Source organism: Myotis daubentonii, chromosome 20, assembly GCF_963259705.1.
Source record: "Myotis daubentonii chromosome 20, mMyoDau2.1, whole genome shotgun sequence".
Taxonomy (NCBI): Eukaryota; Metazoa; Chordata; class Mammalia; order Chiroptera; family Vespertilionidae; genus Myotis; species Myotis daubentonii.
The window spans coordinates 7,718,353-7,738,501 of NC_081859.1; the positions used below are offsets into that span (position 1 = coordinate 7,718,353).

Sequence of the window (20,149 nt, forward strand, 5' to 3'; positions counted from 1 at the left end):
TGGACAATGGATGGAAAAGTACTTTAAAAAATATAAAGTGCTTTGTAAAGAAATGGCTCTTTTTGTTTACTTGATGTACACATTCTACTCCATTTATGCCTCCAGCAAATATTTGTTAAGCACTATGTGTTGGGTCCTATGCTAGACACTGTGGACATGAAGGGACATTAAATGAGACCCCAACTCCAGGAGTTCACAAGTCTATACCTGAGCCTAGCAACCATCCGCCCCCCACCCCCAATAAAACAAAGCAAGAAACTAGGCAAGGTTCCCTGTCATGTGCTGTCACAGCACTCAGTACTTCTTTCTTTAGCATTATCAGTTAAATAGTGCAGTTCCCCCCCCCCCCCCCATTTCAGTTAAATGGTTAAGTAATTAATGAATTGCTTACTACCTGTGCCAGTTGCTAGAATTTTAGCTCCATGGGAACGGGTACTTAATCTCTTTCATTCTCTGCTCTATACTCCACGCCTCGCGTGTCTGGAATAGAAACGAACAGCAATGCACATTTGTTGAATGGGTGGATGGGTGAATGAATGGGAAATCCAATGCAGGTCCAAAGCGTAAGCGAGTAACAGTGTGACGCATAGTACTGTACAGGGTGTGCATGGCACCCTGGGAATTTGCAGGAGGCGCATTTCAAGCTAGCCTGGGGGGAAGAGGCATTCATCTTTGCAAACTCGGGCACTTGCATGCTACCGTCCCCCACCGGCCTGCCTCTGGTTTAGCCGGGATGGTTCTCTGCACGGTCAGGATCTGGCCAATAGCAAGGCACCCCTAAGATCGCTTCAATGACAGGGCTCGACGCGGACAACCGCCAGAGATCACCTCCGGCGAAAAGCCAGAATGAATAAAGGGGGTTCGTTCCCGGGAGTCGGCGCAGAACCCGCCCCGGAGTTGGTCCCAGGCCTCCACGTCGGCGCGGGGCCCCAGGGCCGCCGCTGGTCACGTGACGCCGCGTCCGGGCCGTTCTGCGCCTGCGCAGGGCTCGGGGGGCGGGAGGGCCGCGTGCGCTGACAGCTTCCGGTGTGGTGGCCCCGCCCCTGCGTGGCAGACGCTCTGGGGCTTCGGCGGCGGCCCCCGTGGGGTGGCGGGGGGCGGGCGTGGTCGGGTCGGGTGAGTGCCCGGCGGGGCCGCCGGGAGCCATGGCCTGCTCCGTGGTCCAGTTCTGCTCCTTCCAGGACCTGCCGGCCGCCCGCGACTTCCTGTTCCCTCAGCTGCGGGGGGAGACCCCCCTCGGCGCCCTGCGGAGGGACCCCAGTAAGTGCCCCCGCCGCGCCGCGCCCGGCCCCGGGGGCGCCCTCCTCCCCGCGCGCCCGCCCTCTTACCCCCCGCGGGGACCCCCCGCGCTGCGCGTCCCCAAGCCGCCTCCGCCCGGCAGCGTGGGTGTCGCCTGCCTCTCGCCGGCTTCCTCCTGAGCACCCCGCCGCCTGCCCCAAGCCTCGTCCGCCTCCTGGGTCCCCGTGTGTCCCAGCCCCGGCCCCTAGCTCTCTCTGCCAGCGTCCTCTTCACCTCCCCCGCCTGCCTTCCCACCCGGTGTTCCCGGTGCCTTGACAGCTGTCGGCGCTCCAGTCCCATCCCGCCCTCCCCCCACCCTGGGTCCGGCTCCCCCACCCCTGATTCCGGCTTCCCCATCCCCGGTCCGGCTACCCCACCCCTGAGGTCCGGCTTCCCCATCCCTGAGTCCGTGTCCTTCTGCTACCTATCCCCCCAGTGGTTCTCAACCTTCTGGCCCTTTAAATACAGTTCCTCATGCTGTGACCCAACCATAAAATTATTTTCGTTGCTACTTCATCACTGTCATGTTGCTACTGTTATGAATCGTCATGTAAATATCTGATATGCAGGATGGTCTTAGGCGACCCCTGTGAAAGGGTCATTCGACCGCCAAAGGGGTCGCGACCCACAGATTGAGAACCGCTGCTCCCCCTTCCAGAAGTGTTTATCTTCGCCCTCGCGCCCTCTTCTCCTAGCCACCCCCCCCCCGCACCCCCATTTCAGATGTAGAGACCAAATGGCTGATTGACAAGTGAGTGACTCCTAAGTAAGGGTAGTAACCTGTCAGGAAGGGAGCGAGAACCCACAGCAAGAACTAAAACCGCATGTAGGGAGACATTTACATGTAGGTTCATTGAGACGGGAGGCCTTCCGCCAGTTATTACTATCATCATCACAGCGCGCAGCCTTGGCCCCCGAAGTGTAAGGTCCTAGGTCAGGTTCATTAGTCACTGCCTGGCTCCTCAGCGTCCTGCTGCCTCCTGTGGAGAGGGCGTGTGTTTTGTGTGTTGTTTTCTTCACATTTCCAACCGGAAGCACCTTTTGGTTTTGCAGCCCCCTGCTGTCACTTTGGGCTGTGCTGGGGTGGTGGTACAAGGCCCACCACATAAGCTCCACCCTGTTTTTTAAATTTCCAGGAGAGCAAATCAAAACTGTCTGAATATTTATTCTAGTGCTACACACCCAACAAGGTTGGTGGTCTCTGCCCTCTTGGAGCTTATAATTTACTGGGACGAATAAATGAGCAGCCACCATGCCGTGCGAGTGAGATGTGTACATATATGTACACATACGAATATATGTATAAATGCAGATATATTTTTATGAGGCACTCGGGACTCTTCCCTGAAGTGGTAATACGTAAGCCTACCTTTGAAGTAGTCGTTGGATGAATAGGGAGAGGTAATAACATGTGCTGAGGAAGGATGCTGAAATGACAGGGTATCAGAGAACTAAGGAAACCTGACCGAGGAGAATGTGAGGGCTGAGTGGGGGGTTCGGGGCGGGGGTGGGGGGGCTGTGAAGGTAACAGGGAGGGAGCTGGATCATGAGAAGCCTCGTAAAAAGTGGTGGGGTGCCTCCGAAAGGCTTTACCAGTGGTTCTCAACCTGTGGGTCGCGACCCTTTCACAGGGGTCGCCTAAGACCATCGGAAAACACATCTATAATTACATATTGTTTTTGTGATGAATCACTATGCTTTCATGATGTTCAATTTGTAACAGTGAAATTGGGGGTCATCACAACATGAGGAACTGTATTGAAGGGTCGCGGCATTAGGAAGGTTGAGAACCACTGCCAGAGAAGCGACGTGGATAGTCAGATTTGAACTTAGTGTAGTCAGCGAAGTTTTTGAATCGCTATGGCGTGCTTCCGCAGCCACGGGCAGGAGAGGTAGGAAGCTGGTAAGTTAGTTGGGAGACTATTCTAATAATCCACACAAGAAGTGATGTGAGCTTGAACCAAAGCAGCCTGAGCAGGACTTGAGAGGAAGGGCTGGATTGGAGAGCATTAAGGAGGCAGAATCTGCAGGACCTGGTGATGGGCATTATAGCTGATGAGTGAGAGGGAGTTGAGGGTGCCGCTGGGCTTTTGACTTTGAACAAGGGAATGTAATGAGAGAATGAAGGAGATCAGTTTGGGACCTTTTGCATTTTAAATGTTGTGGTATGCCCAGGTAGGAGGGGCCAGTCCAACACCAGATACAAAGGTCTAAAACTTAGTAAGGATTCCTGGGTCAGAGATGTTCATTTGAGAGTTATCAGTGTCCGATGAGTTTCAGGGATTATGTATGCAGTCATGTCCCGTTAGGTGGTCGCGCTGTTGTGGGAACAGCATAGAGTGCACTTACACAAACCTGGGTGGTACAGCCTGCTACTGTGGCTGTGTGTGTCATACTTCACCTGACCGGCCGCGCAGTAGGCTTGTTTACACCAGCACCACCACAAACACTGAGTAATGCGTTGTACTGTGAGGTTAAGGTGGCCACAAAGTCACTAGCCAGTGAGGATTTTTCAGCTCTGTTATAATCTTATAGACCAGTGATGGCCAACCTATGACACTCATTTTTTTGGTTGATTTTTCTTTGTTAAATGGCATTTAAATATGTAAAATAAATATCAAAAATGTAAGTCTTTGTTTTACTATGGTTGCAAATATCAAAAAATGTCTGTATGTGACGCGGCACCAGAGTTAAGTTAGGGTTTTCAAAATGCTGACACGCCGAGCTCAAAAGGTTCGCCATCACTGATATAGACCACCCTCGTCTACGTGGTCCGTCATTGGCGGAAACACCTTTTGCAGTGGGTGGCTGCCTAGTTGGCTTGAACTGAGGACTGAAGTTTGAGTCAGGTGGGGGTTCATTGGAAGAAGGCTGAACAAGAGTAAGAGAGAGAGAGAAAGGAGGTGAGCTGGATGCCCCAAAGCTGATGGAGGAGAGAAATTGAGAAGTCAGAGTGGTCAGCTGTTGCAAATGCAGCAGAGGTGAGCTAAGGTAAGGTAAGGAGAGAGAAGTGCTTGTTGGTTTGGGGAAGGTGGAGGTGACTGGGAGTTTAGGACAGTTTCGGTGGAAAGGTGGGGGCAGAACGTATATTTGCAGGATAGTGAGGAGTTAAAAAAGGAAGTTGACTATTTCAAGGAGCCAGGGTGTGGACAGTAGACACAGGACTGTAGATGGGATGCAGACAAAAAGAACACAGTCTCTGTACCTCACTCTCCCAGTCCAAGCCACCATCTGCTCTCACCTGGGCAGTGGCACCTGCCTTCTAACAGGTTTCCCTGCTTGCACTCTGCGTTTCTTTAACTAGTTTCCTAAGGCAGTCGGAGTGAGTCTTAGACATAGTCCCCTCTTTAGAAGTCTCTATGCTTCCAATTGCACTTCCATATAAAACCCAACATTCTTGCATGGCCCACAAGACCCCTGAGCCCTGCCTCCTTCCACTTCCTGCGCCTCAAGCTCCTCTCCCTGATTTCTTGCGCTTCAAACATACTTCGTGTTGTTAAACCAGCCAAGTGCATTGGCACCAGAGGCCTCTGCCCTTGCCCTTTTCTCTGCCTTGGATGCTCTATGCAGGTCTTTGCATGCCAGCTGCATCTTGTCATGCAAGTCTCAGCTCAGATGTCAACATCTCAGTGAGGCCTTTTCCGCCATGTCATCTAAAGTAGTCACTCCCGCTCCCTCGGTCTCATTTGTTGCTCTCAATCATGTCATCTCGTTTATTTTCATCGCCATGTCTGCACTGTCCAGTATGACAGTCTCTAGCCACATCGGCCTGTGGAGCCTTTGAAACGTGGCACGTGCCACTGAGGAACTGAATTTTTAACTTTATTTCATTGACGTAGCCCCGTGTGGCTCTTGGCTGCCATATTGCATGGCACAGTGACGGGTGCTAAAAGTTAGGCACATACAAATGGAGTAGTTGTCCCAGGTCACACAGCAAAGGGTAGCCTTAGGATATGAACTCAATCCAGGTAGTTGGGGATATAATCGTACCCCACACTTCTAGGCTAATTTGCAATATGCCTATGAGTTTGAAGATATTTAATTTATTACCCTTTTAAATCAAATTTGTAGGTTTATGTTTGTTGGTATTATGGCTAACATCAGTTCAGGTAGAAAGTAAATGGAGAAAGAACCTATTACCCAGTGAGCCCCTTTGCCAAGACTATATTTTATAGTTTAAATGGTGCTTTAATTTACAAATAAAAATCAGGAAAATAGCTTGCTCTGCTGGGGGTAGTTTACTTGGAATTCTGGGAAAGGCTAGGGCCATGGATTTCAGTAATCCCTCCAAGCCATCTTTTGCAAAACATGAGGTTTTGTAAAGAGCTCTTTATAAAAAAAAAACCTGAACCTACATTTTTGTGAGGATGAAATCTATAGAGTAAAAATGAAGTTAGTTGAGTGGGGTAAATAGTACCTGCCTTGCTCTGGCTGGTTTGGCTCAGTGGATAGAGCATCGGCCTGTGGACTGAAGGGTCCCGGGTTCGACTCCAGTCAAGAGCACATGCCCGAGTTGCGGGCTCGATCCCCAGGATCGTGCAGGAGGCAGCCCATCAATGATTCTCTTTCCTCGTTGATGTTTCTCTCTATTCTCCTCCCTTCCTCTCTGAAATCAATAAAAAATACATTTTAAAAAAATAGTACTTGCCTTAAATTGCTGGTGGTGTTTATCTTTGCTTTTCTTCATTTTATTGGTGTTATAAATGATTACTTTATTGGAAAGCAGAAATCATGAGATTATTTCTTTTCCTAGCTCATAGTTTTAACTTCTTATCCCAGCTAATGTCTAGAAGATATGGAAAACCAAAAGAAAGAAAGAAAGAAAACTTACTTTTCATGAACTATTTGTCCTAGATCAGTGATAATTTGGGAAGCTTATCAGTTGGGTTAATAATTCTTTTATTTTAATGTGAGCAGCTGCCATAGACATAGCGCTAGCTGGTGCCTGGGTATTTGAGTTGTCAGCGAATAGCAGCATGACTTGGTTACTCTTTATCTTCAGTTATAAAGTGAGGCTGTCCTCTGTCGCTTTAAAGGAGACATCGAACCCTACTGTTTCCCAGTGGTTTACATTAGTGAGAACCCATCATAGTTGCTTCTACTAAATCAAAATTTAATATCTACTAAGCAGACAGTAAAATGTCTCCTACTTTGAAATTTCAGAGACGGGTGATGGTATGGGTCCTTACTTCACCTACAGTGACATGATTTCCAGTGAGCCTGGACTTCTAGACTGGAGCTTTCTGATATTTATAACTGAGTTGGGCAGTAAATAAATAAGTAAATAATACATTACATTAGAATAGTATTCTGTGGAGGAAATGGAGTGCAAAACAGAACTCAAGGAGAAATAAGGACTTATAAAATTACTCTTAGAGAAGGTCATCATACTTTTTAATGGATGTTGGTGATTATCATTTCCCTATAGTATTTAGAATCCACTGAATAAGTTTAAAAGGATGATATAAATTTATATTAAAATTTTAATGCCCATGTTTATAATATATCAGAAATCACTTTTTTGTGTGTGTGTGCAAAGGATACATACTAGGGAAAAGTCTTTGGGAGTGTATATAAGCAAAAAGTGTGAAGACATTTTTTATAGGGCTCAGTCATTCCTAGTCTTTTTTCTTTGGCGTCATAGCATGCATAAAAAACGAGACATGGACCCTGAAAAAGAAGAAAAACGTTGGGGATTCATACTTCCTGATTTCAGAACATATTACAAAGCGACAGTAATCAGACCTGTATGGTGCTGGCATTAAAGTCAGACGAGTAGAACGGTGCCTTAAATAGAAAGCCCAGCAATAAAGCCTTGCTTATGTGGTCAAATGATCTTTGACAAGGCGCCAGACCACTCAGTGGGGAAAGGACAGTCTCGGCAGCACACATGTTGGGAAAACTGCATATCCATGTACAAAGGGATGATCTTACCCCATGTACAAAAAGTAACTCAAAATTGCATTCCTAACCTTGGCAAACAGAAGTGCCTATTTACATACATATTTGTCATCATACTAGGTTATCAGTTTCTCTGACTTTTGCCCTTCTAATAAATGAAAAATGGTTTTCTTGTGGTATTAAGATCATTGTATATATTCTGTGTTTTTGTTTTTTAAGCAGCAAGTAATAGCAAGATTAAGCTGGTATTGGAAGGATTTAAGGAAAGCTTTCTCCTAGGGACAGTAGTTGAATATTAGGATGGATTTAATAAGGAAGATGTCGAATTGGCTTCTTTAAAATATTCAGAAATTAGCCTTAGCTGGCAGTATTCACACACCTTCAGCTACATTTCATAATGGCACACCCTCCCTCACCTGATTAGCTATGCCTGTCTTTGCTGCTTCGGATATAATAAATCAGTAACATAAGTATGAAGTTGTCGGAAACAATTATAAGAGGTATATAAGTTCTTTCTAACAAATTATTGCCCTTACTTTGAAAACCAAATAATACAACAGAGAATAAGGCATATTAAATTTCTTCAAGTCTGTTTTATTGTTTTTGTTAAGTTGGGTCAAAAGATTTCTTACGTCTTTGGGCAAAGGGAGCATATTTAATAAACCTCTTTTTGCCTAGAGATATTTTCAGTTTTGTCACTTTGTGAATTGGCTATCAGAACATGTGTTCTTATGTGATGCATGAGGTCACCTATTTGACAATATGAGTCATTAGAATTCTAGAACTGAAAGGGACCTTAAAGATTCAGTCTGATTTAATCATGGGATTTGAAAGAGCTAAACCCCTGCTGTTGAAAATGGGATGGCCTCCTCATTTTAGATTGCTGCACGTGTTTATGTGCTGAAAGGAATATGCTAATACGAGATTTAGTTTCCCATTTCCATCTCCCTAGAAATAGAAAAATATTAATAATTCTGAGGCATAGGAAATCCAGAAGCAGATTCTCCATGAGTTAGTCTTTTTTTTTTTTTTCTTCTTTTTTCTTTTTTTAACTTTGTATTGCTACATGATACTTTCCTTGCCATGGCCTGGAAGGCCCAACTAAATTGTGTTGGATCCCCTGAATTATTTACAAGTCATAGCTTCTAGACGTTCTTCCTCTTTATAGAAACAAGTACCTTATCTCTCTCTTTTTTTTTTTTTTTTTGTCTCGGAAGGACGGAAATGAATTTGCTTCTGTGCTAATAAGATCTTTCATTAGGCCATTGGGATTAAATTAAGTTTTTCTTTTCCTAACATTTAATGATTTCAGTGTCTCATTTAGTTCTCGATCTTGACATACTCATATTGGAAAAAGCAAATGCTGTCAAATTAATTGCCCACTTCTAGAATTCAATTTCCTTTCTAGCTTCAGGTTCTTACTATATGAAAAACATACAGGCAGTTTATGAGTTTTATGAGGACAGACTGTTCAGAAGCAAATCAGAATGATGTATTTTTGGAATTAAATAGAGCTATAGAAAGCAGAAGTTGAATTTCTTATTTAAGCTTTTGTTGGTAGAATAACTCATTCATTGGGAATAACCCTAAAAAAGACATCTATAATTTTTTTGATGGTTGATAAAACGTGTTTTCTCAGTGGTGTGAAGGTTTCAGTGAGTATATCATTTATCAAGTGAGAGACTGAACAGGTTTTTTTTAATACTAATATAATCTGATCTCTTCGGGAAAAACTTCTCTCCAGAAGGAGTTAGTTACATTTTATATTTTGAAGTCATTGGTTTCATTTATTCAGGCAAAACATTTAACTTGATAAGGGTAAGAACAAGGGCTTATGCTTATGTTATCAACTATTCTAGTCTTCATTGGTGCTGGGTATAAAAAAGTTAAGGACTGAAAAGTCAAGTTACTAGTCAGTGAGGAGGTAGTTGCTTTTTGCTAATTCTCTATATGAATTTTATTCAGAGAGAGAGCAAGTATGATTCAAGATGTGGTGTAGCATCAGGGAGAAGGGTATTCAGCAAGGGAGGTGGACTAACAAAATATTTTAAGTGGACAGTCTTCTTAATACTTTAAATGAATCTTCAATACATCCTTGTCGGTGAATTTTAAGGAAAGATGGCTAAGAATGTGAAAAGAATAGGTGTGTATATGTGTGTAAGTGTTGGCACACACATACAGTACACCCACTCCCTGCCCTCCAAGGCTTAATCGTTAGTTGTATAGACAGAGGTATCTATATTTATGAAAAACCAGACAAGTTAACAATTCAACAGATGACCCAAGCAGTTTGTAATTAAGTTCTGAAATAAAAATACAGCCAAATGCTGAGGTTTCACAAGAGAGAAAGATCATTGGTGGATGCAAGTAAACTCCCTAAAGGATTCCGCTGAGCCCTTGAGTAAAAGCTGAATCTGGAGAGGTAGAGACAGTGTGTGTGAGGCAGAGGCAGAGAGTGAGAAGGAGGAATTGGGGATGTTGTATTTGGAGAATGATAATTTTATCAGCACTTAAGGGTGTCTCGTGCCAAGCACTGTCCCGAGTGCTTTGCACATATTAACTGTATATATGAGTAGATACAATGACTAACTCCACTTTGCTGAAGAGGAAGCCAGGGCAGTAAGAGATTAGTTAAATTGCCCAAAGTCATATAACTCCTTAGGTCAGTGGTTCTCAACCTTCTGGCCCTTTAAATACAGTTCCTCATGTTGTGACCCAACCATAGAATCATTTCGTTGCTACTTCATAACTGTAATGTTGCTACTGTTATGAATCGTAATGTATCTGATATGCAGGATGGTCTTTCGTTCGACCGCCAAAGGGATCGCGACCCACAGGTTGAGAACCGCTGCCTTAGGGGTAAAAGTGGTTATCCAAGCCAGGCAGCCGGAGACCTAATAGTTAACTTGATAAGGGTAAGAACCGGGCTGTCTCACACTGTAGCCACCATCACTGTGCGGGCAAGCCCTTGAAATGTGACTAGCCTAAACTGAGGTGTGTTCTAAGTGTAACATACACAGACTATGAAGCCTGAGCATGGAAAACACAGTAAAATGATATCATGTGTCAGTGAACATAGATTGCATATTGAAATGGTAATACTTTGACTATTACGTTACATAAAATATTATTACCATTAATTTCACCTAGTTTTCAAATATAGCTGCTAGTAAATTTTAAATTACTTGTGTGGCTCGCATGATATTTTCCTTGGATAGTGCTGCTAACACCTGCCCACCAGTGAGGGAAAAAGAAAGAAGGGTGATGGTAGGAAAAGGATGTTTAGGATCAGATTTTATTGGTATTCAAGTTTATCTTTGAAGCTAGTGATCTGCCTCAGATTCGTGGGTGGGTCCAACCCCGAAACGTCAGTCATCCCGAATTCATTACTTTCATCTCGTCCTTGCCGAGATTTTAGGGCTACCTGGAGAAGGAGGGGAATCAGCAGAAGAGACTAGCTCTGGCTGTATGAAAGCAGTGAATGTGAATGCCATTTTCTTAATTTTCTGCTCAATTCCATTGATTTGGACTAAAGCAGCCTGGAAAACAGTGTCAAATGATTTTAACAGAAGTCAGGAGGCTGCAGAAATTCTATCACTGGCACTGCATAGAAATAGCCACAAAGGCAGTGCACAGTTTGCAGGCGGTTGTTTTAAAATGTTTCCCATTGTTAAGACGACTAGAATTTGGAGTGCATTTTCTTATAGTATTATAAAGAGACTTGGGATTCTAGACGAGCCTTCAAAAACATCTTTAAGCTACCCGAGTAATAGCTTGTTTCACCTTCCTTTAACCTCCGTTTGTACTGTGGCCTCCTTGGAAAATGTATTCCTGCGATAGTGGGAGATGCCTGATTAAATTCTTCCCCACTTCTTAATAGAAACTCCCCCGTCAGGGGCATGGAGAAATGGCTAAGCTGTCATAAACACACATAGCTTGTATAAAAGAAAGCATTTTTCCTCCAAGTTTTTCCTCTTCCTGGATGTGTTGAATTGTGGCATAAAGAGGTATTGGGTCTCTGCAGGGGCAGGAAGTCCAGATTGCTTCTGTCTTCTGTTTGATCAGATGAGTCATCTGTGAAGTGAGTCAGGTACTTTTAATGCCAGGATGGAGGAGAAAGAACACAGTTTGCATGGTTTGGTTTTGTACAGCATTCAACAGAGGTAATGTGCACAGACTCATCTGTTTGAAGGCTTATTTGCTTTTGTATCTCCAGCATTTAGCTCAGTGCTCAAGACAGAAGAGATGCTGTGTTTCATGGATGGATGGATGGATGGATGGATGGCTAGTTGACCTTTATGAAGTGCTATACATTCTGCATGGTTTTCAAAGATTGTGGTAATTTGATGAATACATTATTCTTACAGCAATTTAAAAATTGAACCTTGGATTTTAGAGTGATGCACTTTGCTAGTTACTTTGCTTTTTCATAGCAGAGCCAGTGAGTTTTCTAAAACTGTGCAAATGGATGGCCTAGTTGCCACCAGACCCACAATGAGGCAGTTGTTTTTGGTGCAATGGAAAAATTAGCAGAATAAAGAGATTACCTAACCGAATTAGGTTGCCACAGAACAAACTGTAATTTTCCAAGGTGTACACACACAAAAAAACTGCAAGTCTCAATCTCCAGGAAATGTTTCTATATTAAAATAATAACCATTCTTACTTTCGACCTTAACTGTAAGCCCCACTGTTTCTTAATGGTATCCTTCTTCATAAGCCATAGGAGAATGAGTATACTGGGTAACAGAATACTTGCAGGCATGGGCTTTGGAACTCAGGCCACCTGGACTCAAACCCCACTCCACCACGTAATCCCCTGTGATGGTGGTTAAGCTGTGTAAACTAAGCGATCTGTTTTTCTCATTGTAAAGGGGGGATGGTACAGGATCCTTGTGGAGCTTTAAGTGAACTAATGTCTAGAAAGCACTTAGGCACATAGAAACTCAGCATACGTGTCAGTTGTTATCCAATAACCCCTGTATGCGCAATGCGTCTGCTTGCCTCTTTGCCTTTGCTCGTGCTGACCTTTTTTTCAAGTATATCCGCAGGGTTCCTGGCCACTTTTGAAGGACTTAGTTTAAGATGTCTCCTCACTATGTTTTTTCGTCTCTCTCACTGCCTCATCTGGTTCCCATAGTAGTCAGTTACAACACTCAGCATGTATTATAATTATGTGTTTGTCCCCTACACTAACTACACTACAAATTCTTTAAGGAGTGTGTTTGTGTTTTGCTCTGCTCCTGCTGCCCGTGGTTATTTAGCAGAACATTTGTTGCACTGTTTAAGGGACATGTATTTGGAAACCTTTTGTAAATTGTACAGTGTTAATCAGAAGATAGTGCTCCTTGAGGACTTAATATATACCTAGCAATGTGTATTCAGAAGCAGTTACTTGGTATTTAAATCCCAGAGATTTAAGAGAGTATCATTACCATGACGCTAATTGAACAATGAGTCCAAATACTAGACTGTAACATTCTTTGCCATCTAGACCTAATCGATTTTAGCAACTTGTAAAACCTCATAGATGGGAAAGATCTATTTCCTTCCTACCGGTAGGCATACTAGGTATCAGGTTCAGCCCATCTTTTTAATTGATTCTTCCCTTTAGATTCTTAAAGCTGGTTGGTTTAAATACAGTATTTTGTTCATATTTTATAGTGTTGTAATGGCTAAATCTTGAGCACTGCCAGCTTACATGTTGGGCATTGAGAACTTCAGCATGCACCTGGTTTACATTGTATAACAGCCCTACGAGATGTAGGTACTGTTGTTTTCCAAGCTTTTAGTGTGAGAGAACTAAAGCTTGTAGAGGTGGGTAACTTGCTCTAGGTCACAGAGCTGGTAAATGCTGGATCCAGGCTAAGAACCTAGGCAATCTGATTTGGGGGCCTCAACTTATCATTCATCTATTGTTTGACTCAGAGTAAATGATTTAAAAAATGATAGTTTTATTCCTTCTTTCTGATGGGATATCATAAAAGATAAATTCAAAAATATTATATAAAAACATGTAACATGAACAATGTAAGAAATCATACTCTCCAAACCTATATAGGATTTTTAATTCCTTGTTACAGTGTTTGCTGAACATCTTATTTTAATACATGAAAATGTTCTCGTGTAAGAAATCACAGAATATCAGAAAAAGGTAGAGAATAGTAGATCTGTCATTTCAATACTTAGTTTTCATTGATACCTTGTCTTATCAACAAATAACTCACTTTTTAAGACATCTATGTAAAACTTTAGGCATTTTTGTCACTGTGTATATTTAACTTGTCTAATGTCTTAAGTAACAAATGCTGTCATTTTGAGATTTTTTTTAAAGTCACCGTTGCAGTTTGGTTTAAATGTGGACGTCCAGTATCTTAAGATCCAAACAACCTGCACAGTTATATTATGACATAGATTTGGAAATTTAGGTCATATGTTTCCTGGTTATTATTACATAAGCAATATCCTGATATAATATAGTTTACTGTTATTTTCTTCATTAACGTCAGCATTATATTTATATACTATACATCTACATAATGTGTACTGTCTATCAGGGGTTGGCTTTATTATGTTTAGAGAAAACGTTTTAAAATGCTTTAAGCTCTATATTTCCTGTAAGTACTTTTCATCTGTTTTAAAACAGGTAAATCAGCGAACTGGGAAGATGATGGGTGGGGAGCATGGGAGGAAGCAGAGCCCGCTCTTCAAGAACTGGTGAGTCTTTATCAATGTGTGCACGCGCTTTGATAGGGGCATTTCCTTTTGTAATGATGGTGACACCTTGCAGTGTTAGGTTGACATGTTAAAGTCTTTGTCAAGAGCATTTTTGTGCTTAATAGTACTAAATAGATACGTGTTATTTCCACTGCTCTCTGTGATTATGAACCATTCCAAAGGCATAGCCAGCTCCGGGGACAGAATAAGAGCAAATTTTGGCCGATATATGAAACGCAAAAGTATATGCTGTAGCCACCTAACCAGAATGGAAACAGACAGCAAACTCAACACCTACCTTCCCTGCAAGTCTCATTATTGACTTTAAGGGCTTACAAAGGTAGGCATTTTGCTATAGCTTTATGCTGGTTGAGTGACTGAATGAATGAGCAAACAGAATTCTGTTAAAATGGGATCATAGTATGCATACAATTTAAAAGTAAATAATAATAGAATCAATCCCAGTTGAATTGACAGTGGAAGTAAAACTGTAAGAGTTACTGAATTATCATTAACTTCCTTTAAAGTTAGGAAGAAAAGTTGTTTTAAAAATTGAAATTGAAATTGTAGGTTTATGTGACTAATTGTGTCTGTAAATTTTTTTCACTGGGTCACCTATAATCAGGTTAGTAATGACATTTAGAAAGAGCCTCTTGCCTGGTCCCATTTTAATTTTTGAAAAGACCTTAGACCTTGCATCTGAGAATTATAGTGTCTAGTGTGGAAGATGGCCTAGACCTGTAGTCGGCAAACCGCGGCTCGCAAGCCACATGCGGCTCTTTGGCCCCTTGAGAGTGGCTCTTCCACAAAATCCCATGTGCGGGCGCACACGTACAGTGCGATTGAAACTTCGTGGCCCATGCGCAGAAGTCGGCATTTTGTGGAAGAGCTGGTATTTTGTGGAAGAGCCACACTCAAGGGGCCAAAGAGCCACATGTGGCTCGCGAGCCGCAGTTTGCCGAGCCACAGTTTACCGGCCCCTGGCCTAGACCAGTACTTGTCATACTTGTTAGAGCGCTGGGGCTCCACAGAGCTGCTGTATTGCTCCCACGCTCTGCTTTTATCTGTCTCATATATTAGTCTGTTGCATAGAATTTTGTTTGGGAATGAAAAGTCCTGCTACCTAAAATAAATAAATAAATAAAAACGTTGAGATACATTGGACATTACATATGTTAATAGCAGATTGGGTGGGTGGGAGGAGACAGACCTACTTACTTAGCATTATTTACTTTTTGTGTTTCAATATTGCCAAAGCACTTACATCTCTTGGTTTAGAAAGTGTAGGTGACTATTTTATTTCTATGATTTAGATGGGAAACTGGTGAGAATTACAGTGAATTTGCTGACAGCCCCTTAATTATCCTGGGTTCTCCACTGCAATATGTAAATGTCTGTGAAAGCACAGTGACAGTGACAATATAAATTGCAAATCATGGACTCATTATACTAAAGTTGACAACTTTGAAAAACTATTCCAGCAATCTGGTCACTGCAGCAGCTGAGGTACCAAAACCGGGTGCCACTCTGTTTACAGAGGGGTAATTTACCAGCCCCAGGAGTGGCCAGCTCTACTTGAAAGGCTGGTTACATCACTGCAGTTTTTACCACCTGCTTCATTCTGAAAAAAATAATCACTTGACAAATTTGCGGGCTTAAAATCAAAAGAAAGAAAAATTTAAAAATATGTGACAGCCCTAGTTATTTAGAATGAATTCCTTTTTATAATCTAGGTTTCATAATCCATACTTGTGCACACTAAGAAAAAGTTTTGCTGCTCTCAATTCAAAGAAAACAGGTCCTTGAAGTTTAGGCCACATTTAAATAAAATTATACATTCTCTCCCCAAGCCCCAGCAGGAGTTATGCTTCTAGCCAGTGGGTGCATTTAATGTTCACTTTAGTAATTGGTAGGGCCAGTCTTTGTGGAAAGCGAGGTAGTCCTGGGTGGTGCTGTTTTTGTTTTGTTTTAATTTCATGCTTCTCTTGGGAAATTAACTAGCTTGTGAAATGTTGGTGTTGTTTTAGAATCAGCACCTTCCAGAGAGCAGTACTGGTGACTATGGGCCCCGTTACTATGGGGGAAGTTTCCAGAAAACCTGATTGGTAGGCAGATGCCTTTATGGTACAAAACAAACCGATGAGCTGGCATCTTGTCGGTGCCCAGTGTGCGCTGGTACTCACCGAACATTCTCCCTAGGGCTTTCCGGCCCACTCTCCAGCCTGGGCTTTTTTGACAAGTTGGAAATCAAGCTTTGTTGTTCATTATATAAGCAAATTGCCGGGGTCCAACCCCAGCAGGTCCAGGGGTCCCCAAAGGCGTGGACGGAGTCGGCGAAGAAGGAATGACACAGGGACTTCTCCAGCCAGGTTTGGTCGCCAGGTTCTAGTCAGGTTCTCTTGCCAATCTCCGCAGTCAGGTTCAGTCCAGGATCCCCTGCCATGCTCTCTCGCCAGGCTCTGCCTCCAGGCTCCGAGGCCAGTCCCGGTCCAGGATCCTCCGGCATGCTCTCGCCAGCGAAGTTCTTCTGTCTCTAGAGAACGTTCTGTGTAGGTTCTGTGCCTAGGCTCTGTCTCTCTTGGTCCTGTCTTCCAAGCCCTGTGTCCTTAGTTCTGTGTTCTGAGTTCTGAGTGTTTCTGTCTTGTTACAACTGTATTTATACCAGTTGATTCAATCCTATCAATCTCTATTACAAAGGTTAGGGCGTTTCTTATCTCCATTCCAGGGAGAAAAGATTATGTAGTTTAAGCATGATTGTTCGTAGTTAAAGGGATTAATTACCCGCCTGGCACTTAGTTGAGGGGTTTTATTCCCTCCCTAACTTCAGGGGAAAATCCCTACCTGGGGATTCAACCTTTCTCAGAGAGGTGACCTTGGTTAAAACACAGCGCCAAGAAGGTGAGCAAACATATTAAGAACCGTATGCCATATATGCCAGGTCCCTTGAAACAGCAAGGATGGACCGGCTCCCGGCAGCAAATTAGTTCAACACTAGTTCACTGTGACCCGCACTGGCGAGGGGATTTCCTCATCTCTGCTGTTCCAGGCCGTTGGTGATGTTACTTGTACTTGGACTCGAAACATCTTAAACATCTGACGTGGGACAGACCCATACTCTTGTATTATTTATTAGTTACTAGAGGCCTGATGCATGAAATTCGTGCAAGAGTAGGCCTTCCTTCCTCCGGCCGCCGGCAGGCACCCGGGACCCGGGCTTCCCTCGCAGCCCCAGCTTAGTCTGGAAGGACATCTGGTCTAATTAGCATATTATGCTTTTATTTATTAGTTATTGTATTATTTGTCTTCTTCTGTAACCCACTTTTGTGAACACCTGTATGTAGTGTGCTGCCATTTGTGTTAGGAAAAGGGGGAAAGGGTAGTAAATGTATTTATTTGCATGTGCAGAAAGCCTCTCTGGAAATACAACCAGAACTGGTTGCCTGGCTTGTCTCTAGAGCAGCAGTTCTCAACCTGTGGGTCGCGACCCCTTTTGGGGTCGAGCGACCCTTTCACAGGGGTCGTCTAAGACCATCGGAAAACACATATATAATTACCTATTGTTTTGTGATTCATCACTTTGCTTTAATTATGTTCAATTTGTAACAGTGAAATTGGGGGTCACCACAACATGAGGAACTGTATTAAAGGGTCTCGGCATTAGGAAGGTTGAGAACCACTGCTCTAGAGTCAGCAGGGCAGCTGGAGTACAGGAGTATGAGAGAGACTTTCCAAAGCAGACCTTTTAAGATCTGTTGATTTTTTTTTTTAACTCTGGGAATTCACTTATACATAAATTATTTTTCAGTTGAAAAAATGAAAAAAACTTTCAGGTCAAGTAAAAAAGAGTGTCAGATGTAGCAAATAGTTCACAGATCCTACAGCCGTACTCGTCAGATAGTTCTGTTTTGCTATCTGGCTGCAGACAGCCTGGCTGTCTCTGGCATAGGATTATTACTGCATTTTCTAATACTCAGTCATTTTCAGAGTGACCCTTATGTGATATTCCTTTAATGTCTTGCTAGTTTATATTTGTTTACGTTAAAAATTTTTGGCATTAATATTCAAAGCTGAGGTTTGTATGTAGTGGACATTATGCTGGTCATCTTTAACATGTTTTGATAAATATTATTGAGACTTTATGAAATAATTGGGAAGATTTCTTGTCCCTTTTTTCTTTCCCCTCGCCCTTCAAGGTGGACAAGCTAAGTTTAAATAACTCTCGATATTGTTGCATATACAGTCTTTGCCATGTTACCCACAGGAAGAAGAAGGAAACACTTGCAAAACACAAAAAACTTCCTGGCTTCAAGATTGCGTTTTATCCTTATCGCCAACCAATGATCTTATGGTGATAGCCCGGGAGCAGAAAGCTGTATTTCTAGTGCGTGAGTATCTGTTATTTTCCAGTGGCCTTCATTTTAATGCATAGACTAGAACAGAAAATGTATTAGAGAGAAAGAAAAGATGTTATTTCTATTGTGTCCATTATATGGTGGCATTCGAAAGTTTATGTTATATATTGTATAAAACTTTGTATTTCCTTTTTTGTATTTCTTTGTCGTTTTTCCTTTTCTGATTTTTCCCCGCTCTCAGTTTTTCTTTCTTGGCTGCACACACTTTAGCCATCTCTCTGTGGCACATCGGAGACATGGCTGGGCATTGCCCAGTCCTTGCAAGGGCAGCCAGAGCTCAGCGGGCCGCTGACCCTTTTTAGTAATAATGAGACTGAGGAGATTGTCAACTATAATTGAAAACTCACAGTACTGCAGTTTCCTATTTGGGACATAAGTGTTCAGCTCATGATGTTTGCTGAAGGTTAAAATTATGGTTTGGGTATACAGAGCATAGGAAGACCTCACTGATCAAGATGAGATCCTATATTGAGTGGCTGTGGGATGATCTTATAAAGCAGATTTACCCTCCAGTAGCATAAATCTAACAGGAAGTTTTCTTGTCATGTAAAGATAAAAGTAGTTTTATACATAAAATAGGTTGGGGGTATATATGAATTAATAACTTTATTATATGGATTTAATTGGAGGAAGGGAGACGAAGGGTAGAGTTTTATAAATATCTTATTAAAATTTTTGAACATTCTTTTATATTTATGACCCAAATCTATTAATACAGAACTATTAAATTTTGTACTCATCCTTCTAAAGCAGTGGTTCTCAACCTTCTGGCCCTTTAAATACAATTCCTCATGTTGTGACCCCAACCATTAAATTATTTTCGTTGCTACTTCATAACTGTAATTTTGCTACTATTATGAATCGTAATGTAAATATCTGATATGCAAGATGGTCTTAGGCGACCCCTGTGAAAGGGTCATTCGACCGCCAAAGGGGTTGCCACCCACAGGTTGAGAACTCTGTTCTAAAGGGAAAGAGTGAAATTTATAAATTACTGTTTTAGTATATTACAGTTATTTTATATGATAACTTAATTTTTTCAGCAAAATGGAAATATAGTGATAAAGGAAAGGAAGAAATGCAATTTGCTGTTGGTTGGAGTGGCTCTTTAAATGTCGAAGAAGGGTAGGTACCGGTTAATTTTTTGCCTCTGTGTGTTAAATGCGTATATGAAATTGTTTGAATTGCAAGCGAATCTATTTAAGTTTCATCTTTTGGAAAGTGTACATTCATTCCAACTTTGAGGTGGTAGAGCATGACTCAGTTAGCAAGTTTTAATTTTACTCATCATGTGATTTCTTAAAAACACACACAACTGTTTGGGGAGGATTTAAAGAAGAGGTCAGAGAGAATTTTATAACATCTTTTCTACGTTTTTTGTTTTCCGCCACCTTCCATTGCTAATTTTATTCAGCCAGAAAGTCAAGGGCAGTAATTGTCTCCTCTGCTTCGCTGGCATTGGACTTGTACTTAAAGGGGACAGTGCTACAGTAATTTTTTTTTCTTTTCATTTCTATTTTTATTTTTATTGAATTTATCGGGGTGACATTGGCTAATAAAGTTATTACAGGTTTCAGGTGTGCAATTCTATAACACATCATCTCTACTTTGTTTTCTGTGTTCACCACCCCAGGGCTACATTAATGCTTAGAACTCACAAATACTTCAAAAAAGCAAGTTGGTGAATTCAAGGTTTCCTGCTAACCCCGTAAGAGTCATACAATCAAATCTCTGACATGGTTACAGGATGGAGCCGCTAGCCTGAACCTAGAGCCAAAACTGTTTCGAATCGCATTTTTATGACCCAAAGCTCCCTGATAAAAATGAATACGATTTTTTAG

The 20,149-nt window shown here is 42.3% G+C and overlaps 1 protein-coding gene across 1 annotated transcript in view; it reads left to right on the plus strand.

The window, feature by feature from the left end:
• The first annotated feature begins 1,029 nt into the window (after positions 1 to 1,029).
• RAB3GAP2 (RAB3 GTPase activating non-catalytic protein subunit 2) overlaps positions 1,030 to 20,149 on the plus strand; it is a 58,126-nt gene continuing 39,006 nt past the window's right edge. Inside the window, exons 1-4 of the mRNA XM_059677784.1 lie at positions 1,030 to 1,260; positions 13,826 to 13,896; positions 18,158 to 18,281; positions 19,352 to 19,433. Of these exons, the coding sequence (XP_059533767.1) occupies positions 1,146 to 1,260; positions 13,826 to 13,896; positions 18,158 to 18,281; positions 19,352 to 19,433 (392 nt within the window). The 5' untranslated portion in view covers positions 1,030 to 1,145. The remainder of the gene's footprint in view (positions 1,261 to 13,825; positions 13,897 to 18,157; positions 18,282 to 19,351; positions 19,434 to 20,149) is intronic.